The sequence below is a fragment of the Nasonia vitripennis genome, chromosome 1 (assembly GCF_009193385.2).
Source record: "Nasonia vitripennis strain AsymCx chromosome 1, Nvit_psr_1.1, whole genome shotgun sequence".
Taxonomy (NCBI): Eukaryota; Metazoa; Arthropoda; class Insecta; order Hymenoptera; family Pteromalidae; genus Nasonia; species Nasonia vitripennis.
This window is the reverse complement of record NC_045757.1, coordinates 14,497,567-14,517,141: the sequence shown is the minus strand read 5'-3', so window position 1 is coordinate 14,517,141 and position 19,575 is coordinate 14,497,567. Positions and strand designations below refer to the sequence as shown.

Here is a 19,575-nt window from a genome sequence, read left to right as displayed (position 1 = left end):
CCGAGAGAGAGAGAGAGAGAGAGAGAGAGAGCGCAATAACCATCGTTCCCGCAACATTAAAATCTAATTTGCCGTCGTAAAAAGAGCTCGGGCGTCAGGGAAAGCCGATACAGAGTATAGTCCCGAAATTCTGAACTGCATCCAATAAACGATAAATAACTTCCTCCCCCGAAAAAATCCTCCGCCTACTTCTCCTCTCGCGGAAGGACACGACATCGCGCGTCGCCTCGCATTCCCCTATAGGCATGCAATCGTCATGGCATCTCTTGGGCTCCTCTCTCTCACTCTCTCTCCCCATAACCCTAAATCCGAAACTCTCCCTCCGAAATAAGAGAAGGAGCCGGCGAGCAAAGGAAAGAAGCAGGTTAAAAGAAGGCCAGGGAGAGAGAGAGATAGAGAGCGTTGCTACGATTCTCGTTAGCGGCACGTGCGCGCGCGCGTCTATCGATCGGCGTTTGCGAGGATGTACCCCTGGTTTCGAGCGGAGGGAGGGAGAGAAGCGAATCTAATGGCTCGCAAAGTCTCGCGCGCCCTATACTTGTCTCTGTTTGTGTGTACCTATGTGTGTGTGTGTGCGGGAGGAGAGGGCGCCGAAAAGATACACTGAAAATCGAACAACAAGCAAGTTTTTCCTACGTCTCCGTCCTAGATATCCGAATCGCGAGAGATGTGCAGGCTCGCCGAGTTTTTCCCCTACTCGAGGCTGCTACACTCGCTGCGCTGTGTGCGCAGTGCTAGTCTTCTTCCAATATCCGCTACCTGCCAAACGCAGAGACTACGACTGCCGCTGCTGCTTTTTTCCCGACGAGAACGAGAGGCGCGTCTATCCGCGTGTATCTATACTCTTTCTTTTCGACTGCTGCGCCGCCGCTGTTCTCTCTCTCTCTCTCTCTCTCTCTCTCTCTCTCTCGTTCTGCCTCTCTCTCTTGATTCTGTTTGATTTTCCCGTCGCGACGCCCAAGACGGAAGTGGAGCAGACGTCTTTTACCCCGGCTTTTTTGTGCGCGAAATTTAATCTAACCTCGAGAGTTTTTAACGGGAAAACACATGTTCCAGCGAAATTAAGATTAAAACACACGGCGACAGTTACATCATTAAGTTGCTTGTATTTAAAGCGAATAAAGACGAAATACGTGCGCTTGGCCCAGTATCACATGTGTTTGCTCGGTTAAAGAAGTCGTCGTAACGGTAATGAGAGTTATAACACTCGGGAATATAAAATATAACGAGAGTTTAAAGGCGTTTTACCTTGTCCCCGGCTACACGACAATTTCAGGAATACGTCGACTCGCGCACGCACACACTTTAAATTCAATTAACCACACGACCTCTCGAAAACAGATAAGCATCTCCCCGGGGATTCTAATTCCAAAATCCAAGAGCCTCGTTCATTAGCTCGGAAATTTTTCTGACGTTCCTCCGCTCCCATGATAAATCCACGCACTTCGTCCTTAAAAATATGCACGCGCAAAAATGCAGAATAATTTTCTCTCTCTCTCTCTCTCTCTCTCACTCGTTCTCTCGGAAAAAAATGGACCGTTATAATTGCGATGAGAGATTGCGCAGCCTCCGTCGGGGAGTATTATAAAAAATAATTAGCATAACGAAGTGAAATGTGATCCGAGCGCGCGGTGCTTTTCGGGATATTTCGAAGCACGCGTGGATATTATTTCCGAAAAAATCGCGCTAATCGCCGTCGCGCATCTCTCACTGCTGCTCCGCGCGCACGTATACGTATAGAGAGTAGTAGGTGTCGACGGCTTTTTCCTTTTTTATGCCGAGAGAGAGAGAGAGAGAGAGAGAGAGAGAGAGAGAGAGAGAGAGAGAGAGAGAGAGAGAGAGAGAGAGAAAGAGATCGCGGGGTTTCGGGTTTCCACGCCGCGCTTCTTAACGTCTTGACCGCTCTCGCGGAGCAGGACGTCGTAAAGATTATGTTTATTGTAATGCTCGTGCGCTCGTTGCGGAGGAGGCGAATAATTTAGTAGTTTGCATCGAGACGGCCTGATACCGTTGACAATTCAGCCGGATTGATGCGATTTGCTTTATGAAGATGATGAAGGTTTGATATGCCGCCGCGCGAGGTAACTTTAAACTAACGGGACGTTACGGGGGAAGGCAAAAGACGTTCAAATAAACGTCCCGTAGACACGCGAGAGAGATAGAGAGATGAAGAGAAGAATCCAAGAGACGACGAAACTCATTTCGTTCGCTGTCACACAGTGTCTGTATACGAGTGTAGCTAGAAAAATAAGTATAAGTATAAAGTTGCGCGCTTGTCCATCAGCAATTAGAAGGAGAAAAGATTCAGGAAGGCTATTAGGGCGAGCCCGAACTTTTCTTTGTCATATAGAAACTTTATTCCTCTTCTCCTCGCGACGACGGCGCGATATAGTACCTTCCTCTGACGCCTTTATTATATTCTACGAAATTGATGAACGACGCGATATTAATGATTTTTCGATCTCGAATAACTTAACCATTTTTCAAGCGCGCGGGCTTTGAAAATCAATCTCGTGAACGCAGCGAGAGTCTTACAAGCATTGGCATTTCGCAAGAGCAACGAGCCGGGAAAATCTGTACGCAGTCGACACGCGCCGTAATGTCCACTCTGGTATATAGATCCGGCGCGATAAAAGTCCGCGACTCGCATGAATAAAGCCAGCCGAGGCGCGCGCATACGTACGTTCATTCAATTTTTTCGCCCGAACGAGTGTTAAGCGTGTCGATGAATAATGAATGCGCGAGCGAAAGAGAGCCTGCTAATCGAGCGAAGCGCGCGCATTGTTTCAAAGAGAACGCCTATGGCATCAGCGTAGCGGAAGCCGCCGAAAAGAAAAAGACAAACGAACGAGCGAAGACGATGCATGCGTTATATGACGAAGCTCGTTAAATAATGCAGATGGAAGGGAGGCTATATATCTGCTGCCGTACGCTGAATTCGAAATCGATTGGCTGCGGGAGCGATTGGTCGGGACGAGGAGTCACGTACTCTACACTTCATTGTGTCACGGAACGTACGATGAACTCGCTATAGTGCCTATATATGCTTATAATACTCCATAGGTATTTTCGGATTTCTTTTTCATCCTTTTTCACGATTGACGCCGGCGGAAGCTCATTGTGCTCTTTCGCGCGAAAAGGTCGTGGTTTCTTTTTTCGTTTTGGAATTAAATATTCGAGATATTATAATTAGCAGAAGCGTGTGTGTGTACGTACGCGGTGCGCGCAAATGCTCCAGTTTTAGAAATAGACTTTTATTGCTCGATTATTTTTGCGCGCTCGTCGGCGCCGCGGTTTTGCGCGCTGCTGCTGCAGAGGAATAATCAACTTATTTTTAGATTATATCGCGATCAAATGAGCCTCGAAGGCGCAATTTCGCAGCCCGATTGTGATACGCCGTCACGGAAACTAAAGGTATTTTTAGAAATAATTAATGAACCGAGTAATTTCGATCAAAATCGCGCATGCGGAATTATGCTTCGGGGCGGCTGCGGCGTAAGTATATCACTAAACTTTTCACTTGAAAAAGTCGAACAAAGCCACTTAATCCCATCAGCTCGGGCAATTATTCGCGTCGAGCGAATTTCATATACACGTCATAGGTGTTATATTCCCCGCGATATTTCGTTATGTCTAAGTTTGTTTAAGTATAGCGCACGCGATATTATGCAAATAAGCGATGCGGGCGACGGCTACTGTACACTTATTTTTCACGACTAAGCCCGCAGCCGCGGACTTGGTTCACCCACGCGAAGATTAATATTGAAGCGTTTTCGGTATTATAAGTGCAAGGGAGATTTTTCGATTCAATGCGTCAGTGGATTTTTCGCGATATTTCGTTCACTTTCATATAGAGGAGAAAAAAGCGACTAGATGACGCACGTACAAGCACCGCACCGCGGCGGGATGAATAGAAACTTGAAACTCGCGATGTGTCGTAGTTCACACACTGCAGCGGCATCATCACACGCGACACTGAAAACTTTGAAGCCCGATCATCCGCGAGAGCACGAGCGCGTATTAGTTCGCTCCACTGTCATTGAACTAGAATCCCAATGCACATAATACCGAAAGCCGATCGTTTCACTTCATATATCTATGTACACGCTTGCTTTCCCCCCCCCCTCTCTCTCTCTCTCTCTCTCCCCGTATTAATTTGCCTTTCAACCTCTTTCCACTCATTCATTACTGCACGTCACATTTTTTTATTTTCAACTATTTCCTCCCCGGGTGTGTGCGTATTATTTTATCCATATGCAAGTTTTTGTTAGTAGAAGCTCGTTATTTTTCACGGGGAATTCAAATTCAAAATCTGCGCACTCGCGAAAAAATCCGTATCTCTTTCGAAGCGAAGCCGGGTGTTTTTTTTATTCATCATTCGATGTATTCACTGACGTGGCTTTTAGCGTGTTTTTTTCGGCAGTCCGTTTGAATGGAAAACGTTTCAGCGCGGATACACTAAAATCAATAAAATCAGATGTGTTTTCGATGAAAGTATGGTAACTCGGAGTTTAAAATTGAACATTTTTTTGCGCAACTGTTCTTTCGTCTCCGGAGTGCGTGTGTATTATACGAAGAAAGAAATCGGCTTCGATAAAAATCTCGAAAACGGAATTCCTCCGCTCGCGACTTCTCGGAAAACGACTGGATCCGCGAAACAAAAGCACATCGCTTGGCACGCGCGAGAAACAAAGCCACGAATTTTCGCGGTCAACACTTGAACAATACACACGCGCGCGCGGCTGTTTCGCGGTAAAGGCATCAGCGCACAGTGTATATACTCAGCGGCGTAGCGCGTTGGAGCTTTGAACTTGAATGTCGCGCATCCCCGATCTAGATGGTACATCTAAAATCCTTCAATCCATGAGAGTTATACAGCACAGAGAGCAGAGTAGCGTCTAGCATGTCTAAACGCACAGCGTAGTTTTACAAAAAAAAGAGAGCGAAGTGAAGTTGCACAGATACTAAAGGCGATAAAAATGTTTGAATATGAGGTGGTGCTCTACCTTCTCGTGTAACGTAATAACGAACCTCGTACTCTCTCTCCCGCATATAGGCGAGCTTTTATTACTACGTTTATATGTCTTGACTGAACGATCTCAACGATACTCCGCGCACTTTACTTTTTCCTTATCATTGATTAGTCGCAGCAGTAGCAACCCTCGGCCGTCCGACGATAAGAACTTTTCGTCGCAGACTCTTAGAGCGGCGGAAGGCAAGAGGGTTTTTATTATTATTATTTCTCTTTTTTTTAAACAGAACTCAACAACTCAACAACTGCACACTTAACGAATGCTCGCACTTATAGAACAGAAACTTAGAAGAATGTAGCACTACCTCGACCACCTCCGTAGCAATAAGTGTACTCGTTGTAATCCATGCTGGGTCTACGGAGCAGTCCCTCGCCGGCTGGGACGAGATCCAGGAGCACCGCGGTTCCCTGTTGCGGATCCTGCTGATGGCAGTGGTGGTGATACTCTTCCTGATGATCGCACATTTGGCGACTCTTTTGAGCTTGTCGTCACGTCATTAGTGGCCCGCCGCTACGCGTACTCCTCTCTCTAACTCTCTCTCTTTCGCGCCGAGCAACTTCAAAGACAAGCTCGCTCTAATTTTCACTCAATTCACAGAACGCTGCAGACATACTCGAGAGAGACGGAGCGCAGAGATAGACAATACAATATCTCGAAATAGGCACACTTCCTTCCTTCCTTCACTGCAGCTTCCTCCTCATTTTCGTTTTATCTTTCCGTTGCAATTCTCGATCAACACATTTATCACAGCTCCGTGAGTCTCCTCTTCTCTCGACGAACTTTTCACTTTCGCAGTTAAGAGACAATAAACGAATAATTCGAACGAAAGAAACTTAAACGATAAAGCTTGGTTGCTTCGACGGCGTATCGATGCGCTCGCGTACTTGTGCGTTCGCTGCTCCGTGTTGTGTGTATCGGAGCGCGCTCCCTTCAAGTTCGAGCGACGACTGTACGTCGCTCGCGTATATGTACGCGTGAGTTTCGGAGATAAAGCTTGGCACCGCACGCTTGCGCCGTCCGCGGCAGACTGAGGCTGCTGCTCCACCGCCTCAGTGTCAGGGATGAGACGACGTATACCCACACACACACACACACACATATAGAGCCGGGAGAGAGAGAGACTCGCGCACGTACGAGGGAGAGAGTTTTAGGCGCGGAGAGGGGGGACGCTCTCGCGCGTACATAGGCAGTGTATAGGCAGACTGTGCCGCTGAAGGAACAAGTGACGAAGGGAAGGGGCAGAAAGAGCAAGAGCAGCGCGCCAGTGAGAAAGTGAACGAGGGGGGAGATGAGAGAGAGAGAGAGAGAGAGAGAGAGCCGGAGAGGGGGGGGGTGAGGACAACAGCCGGTCTTCGAGGATCGAGTCGTGGGTGCCCGCGCCACTAGCTCGCCGACCCTGCAGCGAATTCCGTCGTCGACGAGCCAGGCCCTTATGTATTAGACACTTATGCGCCGATGCGGTAGATATACTCTTGTATGACTTTCAGGCTGCTCTTGCTTTATATTCTAATGCGCGAGGCTGCACTGATTTTGCTTGGAAAATGTTTTCGAACGAGTGCCGTCTTTCGTTTCGGAGTAATTTTACCAGCTGGTGTATCACTGACGAATGTTGTTGTTTGTCAGGCGGAATAGTTACTACTTACGCCGGGGCTGCATCACTGCGAACAAACAAGTCACTGTCTTGCTCCGTCGTTTCTGGTGAATCAATTGTTTTTCTCGAGACAATCGACGTACGGTACACACGCTGTGAACTTTGTTTACACGGAAACTCAGTGATCCGAAATTTCATTCTAAAGCCCCGTATTTATTGACCGATAAACGCCCGATGCGTATTTCCGACGCAATCGCCGAATCGTAAACAAATCATTATGGGAACTACTATACTGAATGACGCGCGTACTATCGCGTTATTAGTAAATTATATTAAATAGAGAGCCGAGAAAAGAGAGTTTCAACCTTCGTAAGATCATATAGCATCGGAGCCTTCGCTGTAGTAAGTATACGGCGCAGCTCTCGCGGAGCGACTGCCGAGATTGCTCACGAGAGATGGCGTTAGCGGCTCTTTTACTCGGCCTTTCGGAGCGGTTTCTCGCCGACAGCACGCAGAATCGAGCCTCTCGCTCGCCTGTGATGCTCCAAACGAATTATACTTTCCTCGCGGTGAACATAATTGCAACGTTTTTATTGAATTTATTGTATCCCCGATTTTTTCACACCAACAATCAACCAGGCGACGCGCAATAAAACGAGAGCAGCAGTGCATGAATTGTTTTACAAAGCTCGTTTAACCTTATATATTATCTTCTTTGCAGAGTCACACACGAGAGCAACAAACTACTTTAGCTCCCGCGCTCATTTCTATAAATCTCATCTTCAACGTGGCAGTGTAGCTTCCATTCGGCTCCTCGACTTCTCTACACCCGCTTCATCCTGCAATCATCCAGCAATCCCCTCCCCTCCTCCGCAAACATCTTGTTTTACGATCTCCCGGGGACTAAGGTAGAAAAGATAGAGCAAAGACGACGAGGGCGGCTCTGCGCGCAAGAAACTTTTCTCCCGGCCTTTTTTTACTCCTCTCTCTCTCTCTCTCTCTCTCTCTCTCTCTCTCTCTCTCTCTCTCTCTCTCTCTCACACCTCGATCCTCTACCTATATGAACTTTGGAATCTCTGTTTACTTTGATTTCGTGTCGCCGAACAGTCGGAATCTGATTTCAACTCGCAGCTACCGCCGCTGCCACCGTTGCTGCTGCTTCTTTCTTTCTTTATCGCGAGCGAGAGCGAGGATTTTACTTTCGGATTTCCTTGGATAAGCTGGCGCGCGACAGCGACGCGGGAGTTACCTAATTTTTTCCTTCGCTTTCTTTCGTCTTTCGGGAAAGTCGAGATGCGCACGCTCGTTTTTCTCCTTTTTCACCCCCCTTTTGAATTTATGTAGCGGCGGCGCGATAAAAAGTTTCCGCGTGGGATTGTCACGCGCGACCTTGTGTGTAACTGTATATGTGGGTATATCGAGTTTATCGATACTTTGCGAAAAATTTGATACGGAGTTTCGTTTTAATATTGCATCGAAACAATGTTGTGCGCAAGAGCGCACTATTTCCGACACCTAATAACCGATGCATCTTGACTGAATGTTTAATGGTTGCTATAGCTATAGGCGTATGCGTGTTATAGTTGTGTGTATACTGTGCTGCAAGTACAACGACTATAGTCGCAGGTATAAAGTATTATGCGATGTATATTTGCGGCACAGCGCGAATCTAAAAATACTCCCTTGACCCATAAGGCTCGCGAGCGAAAAAGACTGCGATTCTCCCTAAATAATAAATATCAGCGGTCCTCAATCCCGTGATCTATGCCACACCGCGCGAAAATCCTCGGCTGTAATCGTCGACGTGTCCAGCCGTATAACAAATGACCGTTTCATCGCTCTTATAGCCCCTCTGATGCACAAAACGAGAATCCGAAGCTGAGTCGCACCGCGCGTCGTATCTCAGCGACTTATACCTCGGCACAGCCGTATGTGATATACACATGTATATGAAAAGTGCATCAGCGGAAAAATCCGTGAGCACCGCGCGGCCTCTTTCTTTGATTATGAAATACAGACGCAGGAGCGGCTAAGCGGTGATCGTTACAACTGCGCGACGAGTATTATCGTGTAATAATACGTGAGATGTGCCTCGTATCTCCGGGAGTTTACGTCTCTATATAAGTCGCTTGACCCGCTGCTGTATATTACGTGTGGTGGCAGCAAAGCCAGAGGAACGGGAGGGGGGATGACGCCTAATCCTCTTAATCCAGTATTGCTTGTAAAGCGTAAGCGTCCGCGCGCGCGAGGTTAAAGCCAATAAAAGCGTCGTATCACTGGACGAGTTTTTTCTCTCAGGTGCGCTGCGGAACGTATGTGCGCGGCGCCGCATGAGAAAAGAGACTTTCCGCTGAGCTAATGTGTAATAAAGAATTTAAACGAATTTCGTTCGCTTTATGATAAGTTTTCTTTCATGCGGACCTGTTCGCTTAATCATAGGTCTTGGCAATTTAATTAGCTAACTGCATATTTTTTTAAACTAAAGGCGTGCTCAACGAATGCTAATTAAGCACAACAACATTCATTATATTTCATAATCGAATATCAGCAGAGTCGGCTGATTGACGCTGTGTGTATTTACGATACACGTTTTATAAATAATTCATAAACATGGGAGTATAGACCACTGCATTGTAAAAGCTGCGGCGAAACGTCATGATGAAATCATCGTCGTCGCTTTATTCACACGACGGCGAATATTTAAAACATCTTTACGAGCCGTAAACTCGCGGAGAGAGCTGTGCGCAAAGTCAGCGCGCAGTTGAATTTGATGTTCAACATTCCTATGGCGATATGCCTGAATAAATTTCGAGCTTTAATATGGACAATGTTGCTTTACAGCTAGGATAGAAGAATATAGCATCAACCAGTGCTGTAAATAAATACAATGCGCGCGCGAAGCATTTCCCGTTCGTTAATAAAAGTCACACACGCGTGTGCGTCTGCATTTTAATTTCTTCGTGATTTATTATTCGTGATCGACGAATAATCGACAAAACCGATTTTCATTGACGAAAATAAACTTTTCATAAACAGCGAACGATCTCCTCTGCGAGCAACGACCGCCTATTCCCCCTATTTCTTCATTCGCATAATCTCGCACTCGCCGTAAAAAATGATATACTACTTAATCACCCCGCAGACTTTTATGCGACCATGCGCGCGGCGCACGCGTTTCTCGACTGGAGTAGAGAAAAAAAATCCCTCTCTCGATAATATTATTCATTGAACTCTTAAAATTCCTCGGCGCTATATGCACTTTTGTCTCGCTAAAACACACCTAAGCTAAAAATAGAACGAGCTCGCGTACGAAAAAATATCGCGGCGCGGACTTCGTGCAAAACAATGGCTCTGGCTCGCGCAAAAAAGGGCCGCGAGAGCATGAAAAAGCTGCGCGCACGCCACGGTCGAGGAGAGCACTTATAATACATATCTGCATACGCGCGCGGATGATAGCTTCGTAAATTACGGCGCTCGCGGCGATGACTCTTCCGAAGAACTGCGCCCGCGCGCTTATAGTGCCACTCGCCGCGCGCACGCGTTTCGCGAGTGTGCGGGAGTAAAGCGAGAAAGACAAAGAGTCGCTTTCAAGGGCTCGCCCGCGCTGTCCCTTTTTTTCTTCGTCTTCTCCGCAGCGTCTTTTTTTCGGCTCGTTTTCTTCCTTCTTTCTTTTTTTATTTTTAAAGAGGCAGGTATAGTGTACGCGTGCATATAAACAGCGCGAGAGAGTTCGAGAAGCTTGTGATTTATCGGAGGCGAAACGCGAGATCGCGTAAAAATCGAAAGTGGTATTTATAAGAAAGGGAGAGCATCGGCGGGGCTGCAGAAAAGCGCCGGAGAAGAATGGATTAACGAGAGGCGCTGAATTTTTTTTAAACACTTCACGGAAAGTGAGAGAGAGAGAGAGAGATAGAGAGAGAGAGAGAGAGAGAGAGAGAGAGAGAGAGAGAGAGAGAGAGAAAGCGATATAGATTCCTTGGAGATAATGCGAAATCCCGCGCGGCACGGCTGTCTCTCACAAGGATTTAGATGGGATATCTGAGGGACGACGAAAGAGAGCTGCGTGTAATATGGCTTTTTCAGGATTTAGCGAGAAGATCATCGACGCGAGAGGAATGGGGTTGCTGCGTATACTCGTTTTTTTTCTCAAGGGGTTGATGATTGGGGAAAGCTTTGGGAAAAGTTTTCGCGTTTAAAAACTATGATTATTCCGAAAATCGATTCGTCATCCACCTTGACTGCGCGTCATTGAAAATAAACGTTATTATTCGAGTATAAAAATACGTATTACGAATATATGTGACATCCGCATATAGATAGATAACGCGCGCAACGTGTGAAGCATGAATAATAAAAATAACGTTAACGGTGTTACCGCAAGAAGCAGCAGCGGAAACAGTCGCGCGCCTGCCGGCATCGAATCATTATAAAATACACACACACACACACAAGTTATTCAAAATAATACAGAATGAATATTTCTCCCGTAAAGCACACCACATACCTACACACTATATCTCCTCAACTTTATCATTTCGAAAACTCTGCAAGACCAAAGTACCGTCATTACGCGAACGCAATGCATCTAATTATGCCGCACACTCTGTGCCCTCTCGGGCTCGTCTCTTCTGCTCTCGCTGTTCTCGTGCCCGCGTATAATAAGCGATTCTTCCAGTCCCTCTTTCTGCCTCTTCCCCGCAAAGAGAGTGTAAAAACTCCGGCGTAATTATGTAGGCACTCTAAAAACGCGAATGTTTGCCAAACACCAGCCCTTCCCGGCCCGCGAGGACTGAATCATCGAGAGGGAAATAAAAGCAGTGGCGTATCATTCTGAGCCATAAAATTCACGTCTTTCTATCTGCTACCGACGATGAAACGAAAAATTTCGGCCAACTAAGGGGATCCATTGAGAGAGAGAGAGAGAGAGAGGCTGCCGGAATGAAAGGGACGAGCCGTGCATGTGGACTACGTAGCGCACACCCTTTTCTTTTCCTTCTCGCTTTGGAAACCCAAGCCGCCCCGAGTTCTCTACCTATCGTATCCTGTATCTCGTCCGAGATGCAGACGCCGCTCGCCGCTGTGGTGTATATTACGTATACCTGCTGAGGTTGCTCGAGCCTTGTGTCGGATGGCTTTTGTGAATGGGCCGACGCGTTTGTAGTAAACGGTGAAATTAGCTAAAATTTATACCGCAGTACAATCCCTGGCTTTTTGTCTGTAGTTTTTTAAGCCGTTGCGTCGACTTCGTTGCTGTATAACAATGAGAAGCACCGACTCACGACGTTGAAAGAAACAAGTGATTCAGTTTTGACGCCCGCCGCTGTTTGTTTGTTGCGATGAGTCATTCCAAAGTTTCGCTTGCACGCATTCGGCTCAGGCAAATGAGCCTTTATCTTAACGACCTGCGCGCGAGAGAGGCGCATCGCGCTTCGTAAAACGATGAACTTCTGTGTAAACAAACAGCACTTGTATAAAGTTTAACAGTCATAGCTATCGGAGATGAGTAACGTTATTGTAACGATCGATCTCGGCGCTTGAATCACCTCGGCTGCTATAATATCTAAATTTATTACGCTAGTAACGAGCTCATTTTCCACACCCGAGCTATCTCTAATGAGAAAAGCCCGTAGCCAAACATTTGCATATCGATAGCTTTAAAGGTCCCGGAGCATCTCCCACTCCTCCAAGTAGCCTCGGGCCGCAATTGTGATCAAACCTTTATCCTTCCTCAGTGTGCCTCTCTCTCTCTCTCTCTCATCTTCTGATGCAGCTCGACTCCACCTTCTGGCCAGTCTTCGTCCTCCCTGTGTATAGCATAGTTACACAGTCCCTCGGGACACTAAGTGCGCCTGCCTGCCTGCCATCTGGTCTCTCTCCAATACGCAATCCCCGAGACTTAACCTTTTTTACGTAATCCCAGCACCACCGGCCGGCGCTTTCCTCGACGATCCTCGTATAAGATGAGAAACTCTTTTTTCGCCGCCGCGCACCTTTCCTTCCTTTTTGCTGCCGCTGCCGGGGGTGAGTCGTGAGAGAAAAATTCGAGCCAGAGGTGAGAATAAGTGCGTGTGCGAAGACAGAGAGCGCGTTTTCGACGCTGTGTGTACGCACAGTCGATACTTATCGGCGCGTTTAATGTATCGATGCGGCGTACCGAGAGCCTGTGTTTTCGGGGAAGAAAAGGTGCGAAGGTGGTATAAGTAAGTATACGTATACGGGAGAGAGAGAGAGAGAGAGAGAGAGAGAGAGAGAGAGAGAGAGAGAGAGAGAGGTGACCGGTTTTTGCGCAGGAAGAAAACGAAATTGAGGCCGCTGCCGATGATCGCTATCGCGCTCGTCTGCTGCGCGATATAATTCGGTAAGTAAGTGCGTACTTTCCGGGGATGATTTAAAACGGAGGTGTGTCTGTATAACCGCTTTATCGTCGAGAGAATGAGATAAATGTACGCACAGCCTCGAAGTTATAAGGTGCCAAAATTACTGTTAATTGCACTTATACATTATAATACATTTCGGTGCACGAAACGTTGCGTCGTATGCAGGAAGCCAGCCGAAGAAAGGATTGCCCAAGACAAAAAGTATCCACGATGTTATCGGCGGCGATCGAATCCTTCCGTGTAGAAATCGACTGTATACAAATCCGACTTTCCCTTCGAATTTCCCGTTTCCTTTGTGCGCGCAGCTCGTTATACAGTACACGGGGATAAATACGTACAATGTACATACCGCACAGGCACACGCCCCTGCGCGTGTATAAGCATCTCTGAAATCGCGTTTTGAATCTCTCGGACAAATTCCCTCTTCCGAACGATATAGAGTGAGTGAGAGAGAGAGAGAGAGAGAGAGAGAGAGAGAGAGAGAGAGAGAGAGAGAGAGAATGAGCGAGATGACAACAAAACGACAGTCCGGAAAAACGTTTCGTCGATCAAGATTAGAGTCGAATCGAAGAAAGGGAGAGACGAAGAAAAGATAAATCCAACCCTTTTCCTGTATAGCCCTCACTTCTGGGCCAAGAGGAGACTGTGGGATTAGACGTTTGTTTCCTTTCTGCGTCCGGATGGGGATTAGGTGAATGGCTTTCTTTTTCTCTTGGTTATCACATGTGACGATTGTCATCTCTGTATGGGAGAAAACGTTTTGTAAGCTTAGGAGTAGCTTGGGTTATTGTCGTGGGCTATACACACAACCACACACACGATGTTTCGAATCTTAGTATAATTTATGTTAGTCAGCAGCAGCGAGATGCGCTCGTCATTCGAGCGACTAGCGCGTAAATGAAGTATATTGGAGCGAGTCGAAATTTTGCAGGCGAAGCGGTAACACGCTGTAGGGGCGAACGAAATCTAATTTGAAAGTTTTAACTGCCCGGGCGCAAACCACATTGCAACTGTAAACAGAGTTAAATCGATCACGTGTCAGGCGATACGTGACATCATGCAGTGAACTTCGAGTTATCATCACTAACGCTCACGGCTAGAAGCAGTATAGATAATTAATTTTTCGTAATCACATTTTTCCGAGAAGATCTCGTCGAAACGGAGTTGAAACGCACGTGGGGGAGAGATCAGATCAACCTCTATACGTGCCGCTATCAATCAGTCCCTACTAAATTCCAGAAAAAGCACAACAAACCCCACTAAAAGGCTAATTTACGCTCGCACTTAAAGCGAGATAGGAATTAACGCACACTTTAAGTCCAATAAAAAAAGCCCCCGCCGCCGACCATCCATTCGTCGTTATGTCGGCTCTTTCTACCTACGCTCACGAAGGTGAGAGAATACACACGGCTACGCGTCCTCTCTCTCTCCTGCTTTTCCGGCAATAATATAATCCACACCCCGGCCGCTTCTATCGCTCGGCTCGATCTCCGCACGGCTGTTCCAGCTCTATAATCGCTCCGAGGAGGCGAACGCACACGGAGTCCAACCGCACGCAGGAATCCCTAAAGTATTATATACCTATACCTTGTATATGCCGCGGCGCATCGGTAGAAAAAGCCCCGAGATTTCAGAGCAAACATACGGGGCTATCATCGAAGTGTTGGCTCGATCTTATCCACCACTGACTAGGTCTCTCGTCGTCGAGGTCGTTTTCGAGTAAGGCCGTTTATCTGCGAGTAGAGCTGCGCAGAGAAAGAGCGAGTTCCGGCCGTACATTCGACTGCGTGTGTGTAGCGAAGGGGTCGTCGTCGCGAGATTTCTTCTGATGTCGGGGGCCGAGCTGAGGCAGTAGTTTAAGGACGGAAACTCGAGCAGCCTATTAATGCTGCATATAACGGACTGCGGCCCGTGTGCTGCAGGGCAGTCGACTGGACTCGTCGACGCATGCATATGCAATTGTGATGGGTGAATTGATGACGGGAAGTTTGCTCGGATCGTTGCTTTCCGAATTTGGCATTTCTCGACGAGGCTTTATTTATCAACGCTGTATACTCGCATAGTATGCCCTTTTTTCTAAACAAAGGTCAATCCAATAATAATCGCATATAGCATTTATGGCGATGAGTGACGGAGTAAATACACACATGCGCGCATAACGGCGATATATAGGTCCGTGGGAGGGCATTTACACCGCGAGACGGAAATTCGAGCGAGGAGGTGCTGCAGTCGTCTCACGCGCATGCATATTCAATCGCGCGCTCGCCTTCGTAATCCCGCGGCGTCCGTCGTCTGCGCTGCACGCGCGCGCGTCCGGGAAACGTCGCGACGACGGACATCGCCGAGAAAATGAATTGAGGCTATACATATAGCGCAGCTCGCTTGCGGCAGTTCGCGGACAGTGATAAAAAGAGACGAGGTTCGCAGTGCGGTGTGAACGGAATAGTTTGGATTGTTATTAATAACGACTTCGTTATTGCACGAAATGAAGCCGATCGAAATTCGAAACTAGGAATTTTCGAATTTACATCCGATGCATCGACACGGAAACGCGGCTCGTTTAATTTATTCAGGGCGTATACTCTACAACATGCATATTGTATACAAAAGTACGCTGCTGCTGCTGCTGCAACGTTCACCAATAGCACGTTGACAAGATGAAAATCATCCATTTTAATTCAGTCACGTACACTCGTTTCATCTCTGCAGTTCGGGCGCGCGCGCGATATTGGCATCCTTATTTGGAAGAATAACATTTCCGTCTCATTATAACGACACTGCGCGATGCATCGTATATATTGATCAAATATAATTTCATTGCGATAATAATAGAAAGTATGTATATCGAAGAGCGTAAATCATATCACATGTATTAATTACGTTTCGCGAGAGCGCAAACATTTTTGACGTGATTGATGCGAATATTATGCGCGCTCGAGTGCCAACTATCAAACGCATGAGTCTCGCATCGTCGGCGTTAAAATATATAATTTATTCGTACCACGAATCTCCCGAGTGTGAGATTTTAATTCATCTCCAAAAAAGAAAAAGCTGTATACACGGATGGAATTAATTACCTATAGCTTATGCATAATTCCGGATGATACATCGAACTCGATAGGTATACGAAAAAAACGGCACCGTAATTCTTGAAGATCCTCTGTCCGTTTACGTATGCGTAAGAAGGAAGCCACGTGATGCACTGCGGCGTTTCCGGAAGACAAGTATACAGTTGTATACACATCCATCCGTTTCGCGCCACTGGGATTTCACCAGCGAGCTAGTGCGGGGAAATCACACGAAGAATATATACAATCTTCGTACAAGGCTATACTAAATTTTAAAACAGCGCCGACTTTTCACACTTTTTCGGCGGTCCTTTTTCCACGAAAGGGACTTCTTCACATGTGTCGGCGCTCGACTGTGTGCGGTATAGTTCGAGGCTTCGGGGCATCACCTTCTCTATAATAGGCCTCGTAAATATGCCGCGCGGACTACCGATGCGTATCGCTGATGGCGCAAGGAAACGAAACGTACATGGCGTTCTCCGCAGTGTGTGTGGGAGAGAAAAGGCAAACATGGAAATATATACGGTTAGTTAAACGGCGTTTTCGAGCGTGATTGTTTTTTCGAATTAGCCGCCTGGTGGGTCATATAGGTGTTAGGATGATGCGCCTTACCTACTGGGCTCGCGTGAGTTTGTGGATTTTAAAATTTCGTTCGCTTTCTCTTGGCGTTCGGCTGTTATTCCGTAGTCGCAGTTGCTGGATTGGGTACATACCTGAAACAGAGAGAAAAACGAGAGCGTTAACGTGGGATTCATCGTTTCGGGAGTAATAAGTAATGATGCCTTTTCTGCGCGCGGGAATGATTTACGGCGTGTTTTGATTTTGGGAGAAAGCACTTTAGGCAGTATCGATGAATTTTTAAGTTTGGTGATTTATGGTTAACGAAATGACTAATTATATTGATTGAAAATCATCTTCGATTTATTGTTTACCGTATGACTGCCATTCGGTAGCTTGCATTAACTGTCATGCAAACTGAAGGCTCATAGAAAGATTGCGTACTTGCCAGAGACATAAGACAGTCAAAACACTTAAGTGGATACTATAGACTGATTCTTTCTCCTGACACGTGCGATTTCATTTCACAAAGTACGTTTATAAACTTGGCACGTGAACATCGAGAACGGCGGGGCAGTATTTCAGCAGGATGACACATCTATCAGTTGAGACTGAGGGTTTAAAATAAATGCGGTACACAATACGAAAAATCTTTTTAACCCTTGTCAAGCATATCGCTTTTGACGCAAACGGAAGGCTTCAAATAAATCATTCTCGAAATAATTTGATTATTTCGCGCTCTTGCTACCTCTCCAAATCAAGCTCCACTGACGTCCTCGGGCGAATGACGAATTCATCGTGCTGTCGCATGCGCGCAAAACTACGACGACTCCGCACGAGTTCACATCTACCCGAAAAAGACCGGGCAAAATTGGTTTCCTTCTTTCAATAAGAATATCTCGCATATATCCGATGATCAAAGCAGAGTCGAGGGATCGCTACAATAATAATAGACATGCCGTCAGCGGTGCGACGCGCGTCAAGAATTTTAAATCGGCGGAAGGTATACGTGCGGCTTTTTATATAATACTTGCATTAGCGACAGATTCATTCAGGATTCTAATGTCATCGCGCAGCCGAGAGGCCGACGGTGAGAGACGCTAACGCGAGTTGGAAGCTCGGTGACGGTGTATTTTTATTCGAGAAATTCTGTACACTGCGGAACTCGGTGGCCATATTGATTGCGAGCAGGAATCCGGTATACAAAGTGGCGGTTATTTCCGAGAGCAATTTCATCTATAATTAAATTGTATGTCTTTTGGATTAGGTTATTGCGAGCGCTGCTTTTCAAGCAGAAAATCTGGGGCTCTCTTTCAGGTTTCGAGCTTATTCTGGTTATATTTCATCGCACTGCGAGCTGCGAATGAAAATTATTAGATGAGTTTCGATGCAACCAGAAATGCTCGGTTTATTTTTGTTTGACGAGTAGTTTTATCCAAAGCAAAATCTTTCGGTTCTGCTACTGCATAATTCTGCTGAAACCATCAAGCTCCAGAGAAGACAATCGAAGCAATCAGGAGATCGCGTCTGTATAAATAGATCTGCAAATAATTGCATTTGTTTGCACTACAGTACAAAAGCGAAACGCTGTAAAACTCGCGTCAGCGAGCTGTAAAGCTCAAATAGTCCAATGGATCGTGAAAATTATCTTTTTTCGTTTTGAGAAAACGACGTATGAGTTTTTAAACAGGACTAAGATAGAATACGAGAAACAAGAAATACTCGGGAATATTTTTATCCTTTCGCAGTAATATTTAAAAGAGTTCCAGGAATACCGAGCCATAAAAAACACTTTCCATATTGCGCCAGTGATTAAAATTTCATACTTTTATCACCTCTCGATCACTGCATCTGCCAAATTACTTTGTCTTTGGATATAAGCGATGCCGAATCCATCATAAATCCATATTCAACAGCTTTCGCGTGCAATCACACATGCCTCGTGCACGAGAATATCGTGAAAGCATCAGTGTAGCACATATCAAAACATCAAAACCGATGCTCTCGCGCAAGATTACACGCGCAGAAAAGTCAATACAAATCAATTTCAGCGCAGCGGCGTGTGTAGCCGGCGCGCTCTCTAAAAGGCGCCTTACGAGCGTAAAAACGCCAGCGAAATCAATTTTCGAAAGCTGGTAGGTTCCCTATAGGTATAACACGCGCTGTGACTGCGCGCGATATTTTTCAATTTTGCGGTCGGCGATCGACAGCAGCAGCAGTGGCGGCGGCGGCCACTTCGCAGAAGGTAAAACAATAAAATCCAGGGAAGCGTGGCAACGCCGGTAGGCAGCCCTAATATACCAGAAATCTCAAGTATAGAGCAGAGCTTCTAGGAGTGATCTCTAGGTATACGGTTGGAAGTGCGGATGGCGTGTGACTCGGGGGGTTTGGCTTTCTGGAGTCTCATTAGACACGCAGCTGTACGGATATTTCGTGTCGCGTTCAGCGGAAAAAGTTGTTGCTTAAAGAAGTGGAGAATAGTTGAATACAAAATAAAAACGATCGCTTGACATTGGACATTTGATATCGAGTTACATCTTCCTTCATGATGCAAACCAATACCAGTAAAACGCGCCGAGAGTCACTTCTGGACTTCGCTACAGAGGAACGACACTCGAGTTAGAAAAAAAGTCAATCGCCGAAAACACAAGAGGCTGGACAGGAACCCCCCGCACTTTATGCTCTCCAGAAACCGGCGTGTTTCTCCAAAATACATCACCTCTCCCAAAGAGCCCGTGTGCTAGTGCCTACACCGCGGCCACGGGCCACAAGACTAGCCGCACGTCTACAACGCCCATTGCAGAGTCGGAAAAGAAGCGAGAAAATGGGCGCCAGACGGCCACCAACGGCGCACACAGCCTCCTTCTCTCTCTCTCTCTCTCTCTCTCTCTCTCTCTCTCTCTCTCTCTCTCTCTCTCTCTATGCCGCTCGCGCGAGTGGCCGTAAGC

General features: G+C 46.6%; 1 protein-coding gene across 9 annotated transcripts in view; it reads right to left on the bottom strand.

Annotated features, from left to right (window-relative positions):
- LOC100121944 (teneurin-m) overlaps window positions 1-19,575 on the bottom strand; it is a 565,536-nt gene that overhangs the window by 32,015 nt on the left and 513,946 nt on the right. The window contains exon 1 of one of the 9 annotated variants that reach the window (XM_032598392.1): window positions 5,338-6,077. The exons of 7 other annotated variants lie outside the window; for them this stretch is intronic. In XM_032598392.1, coding sequence (XP_032454283.1) covers window positions 5,338-5,497 — 160 coding nt within the window. In that variant the 5' untranslated portion in view covers window positions 5,498-6,077. Of the gene's footprint in view, window positions 1-5,006; window positions 6,078-19,575 lie in introns of those variants that run through there. One more of the 9 variants, XM_032598396.1, reaches the window with a different exon arrangement.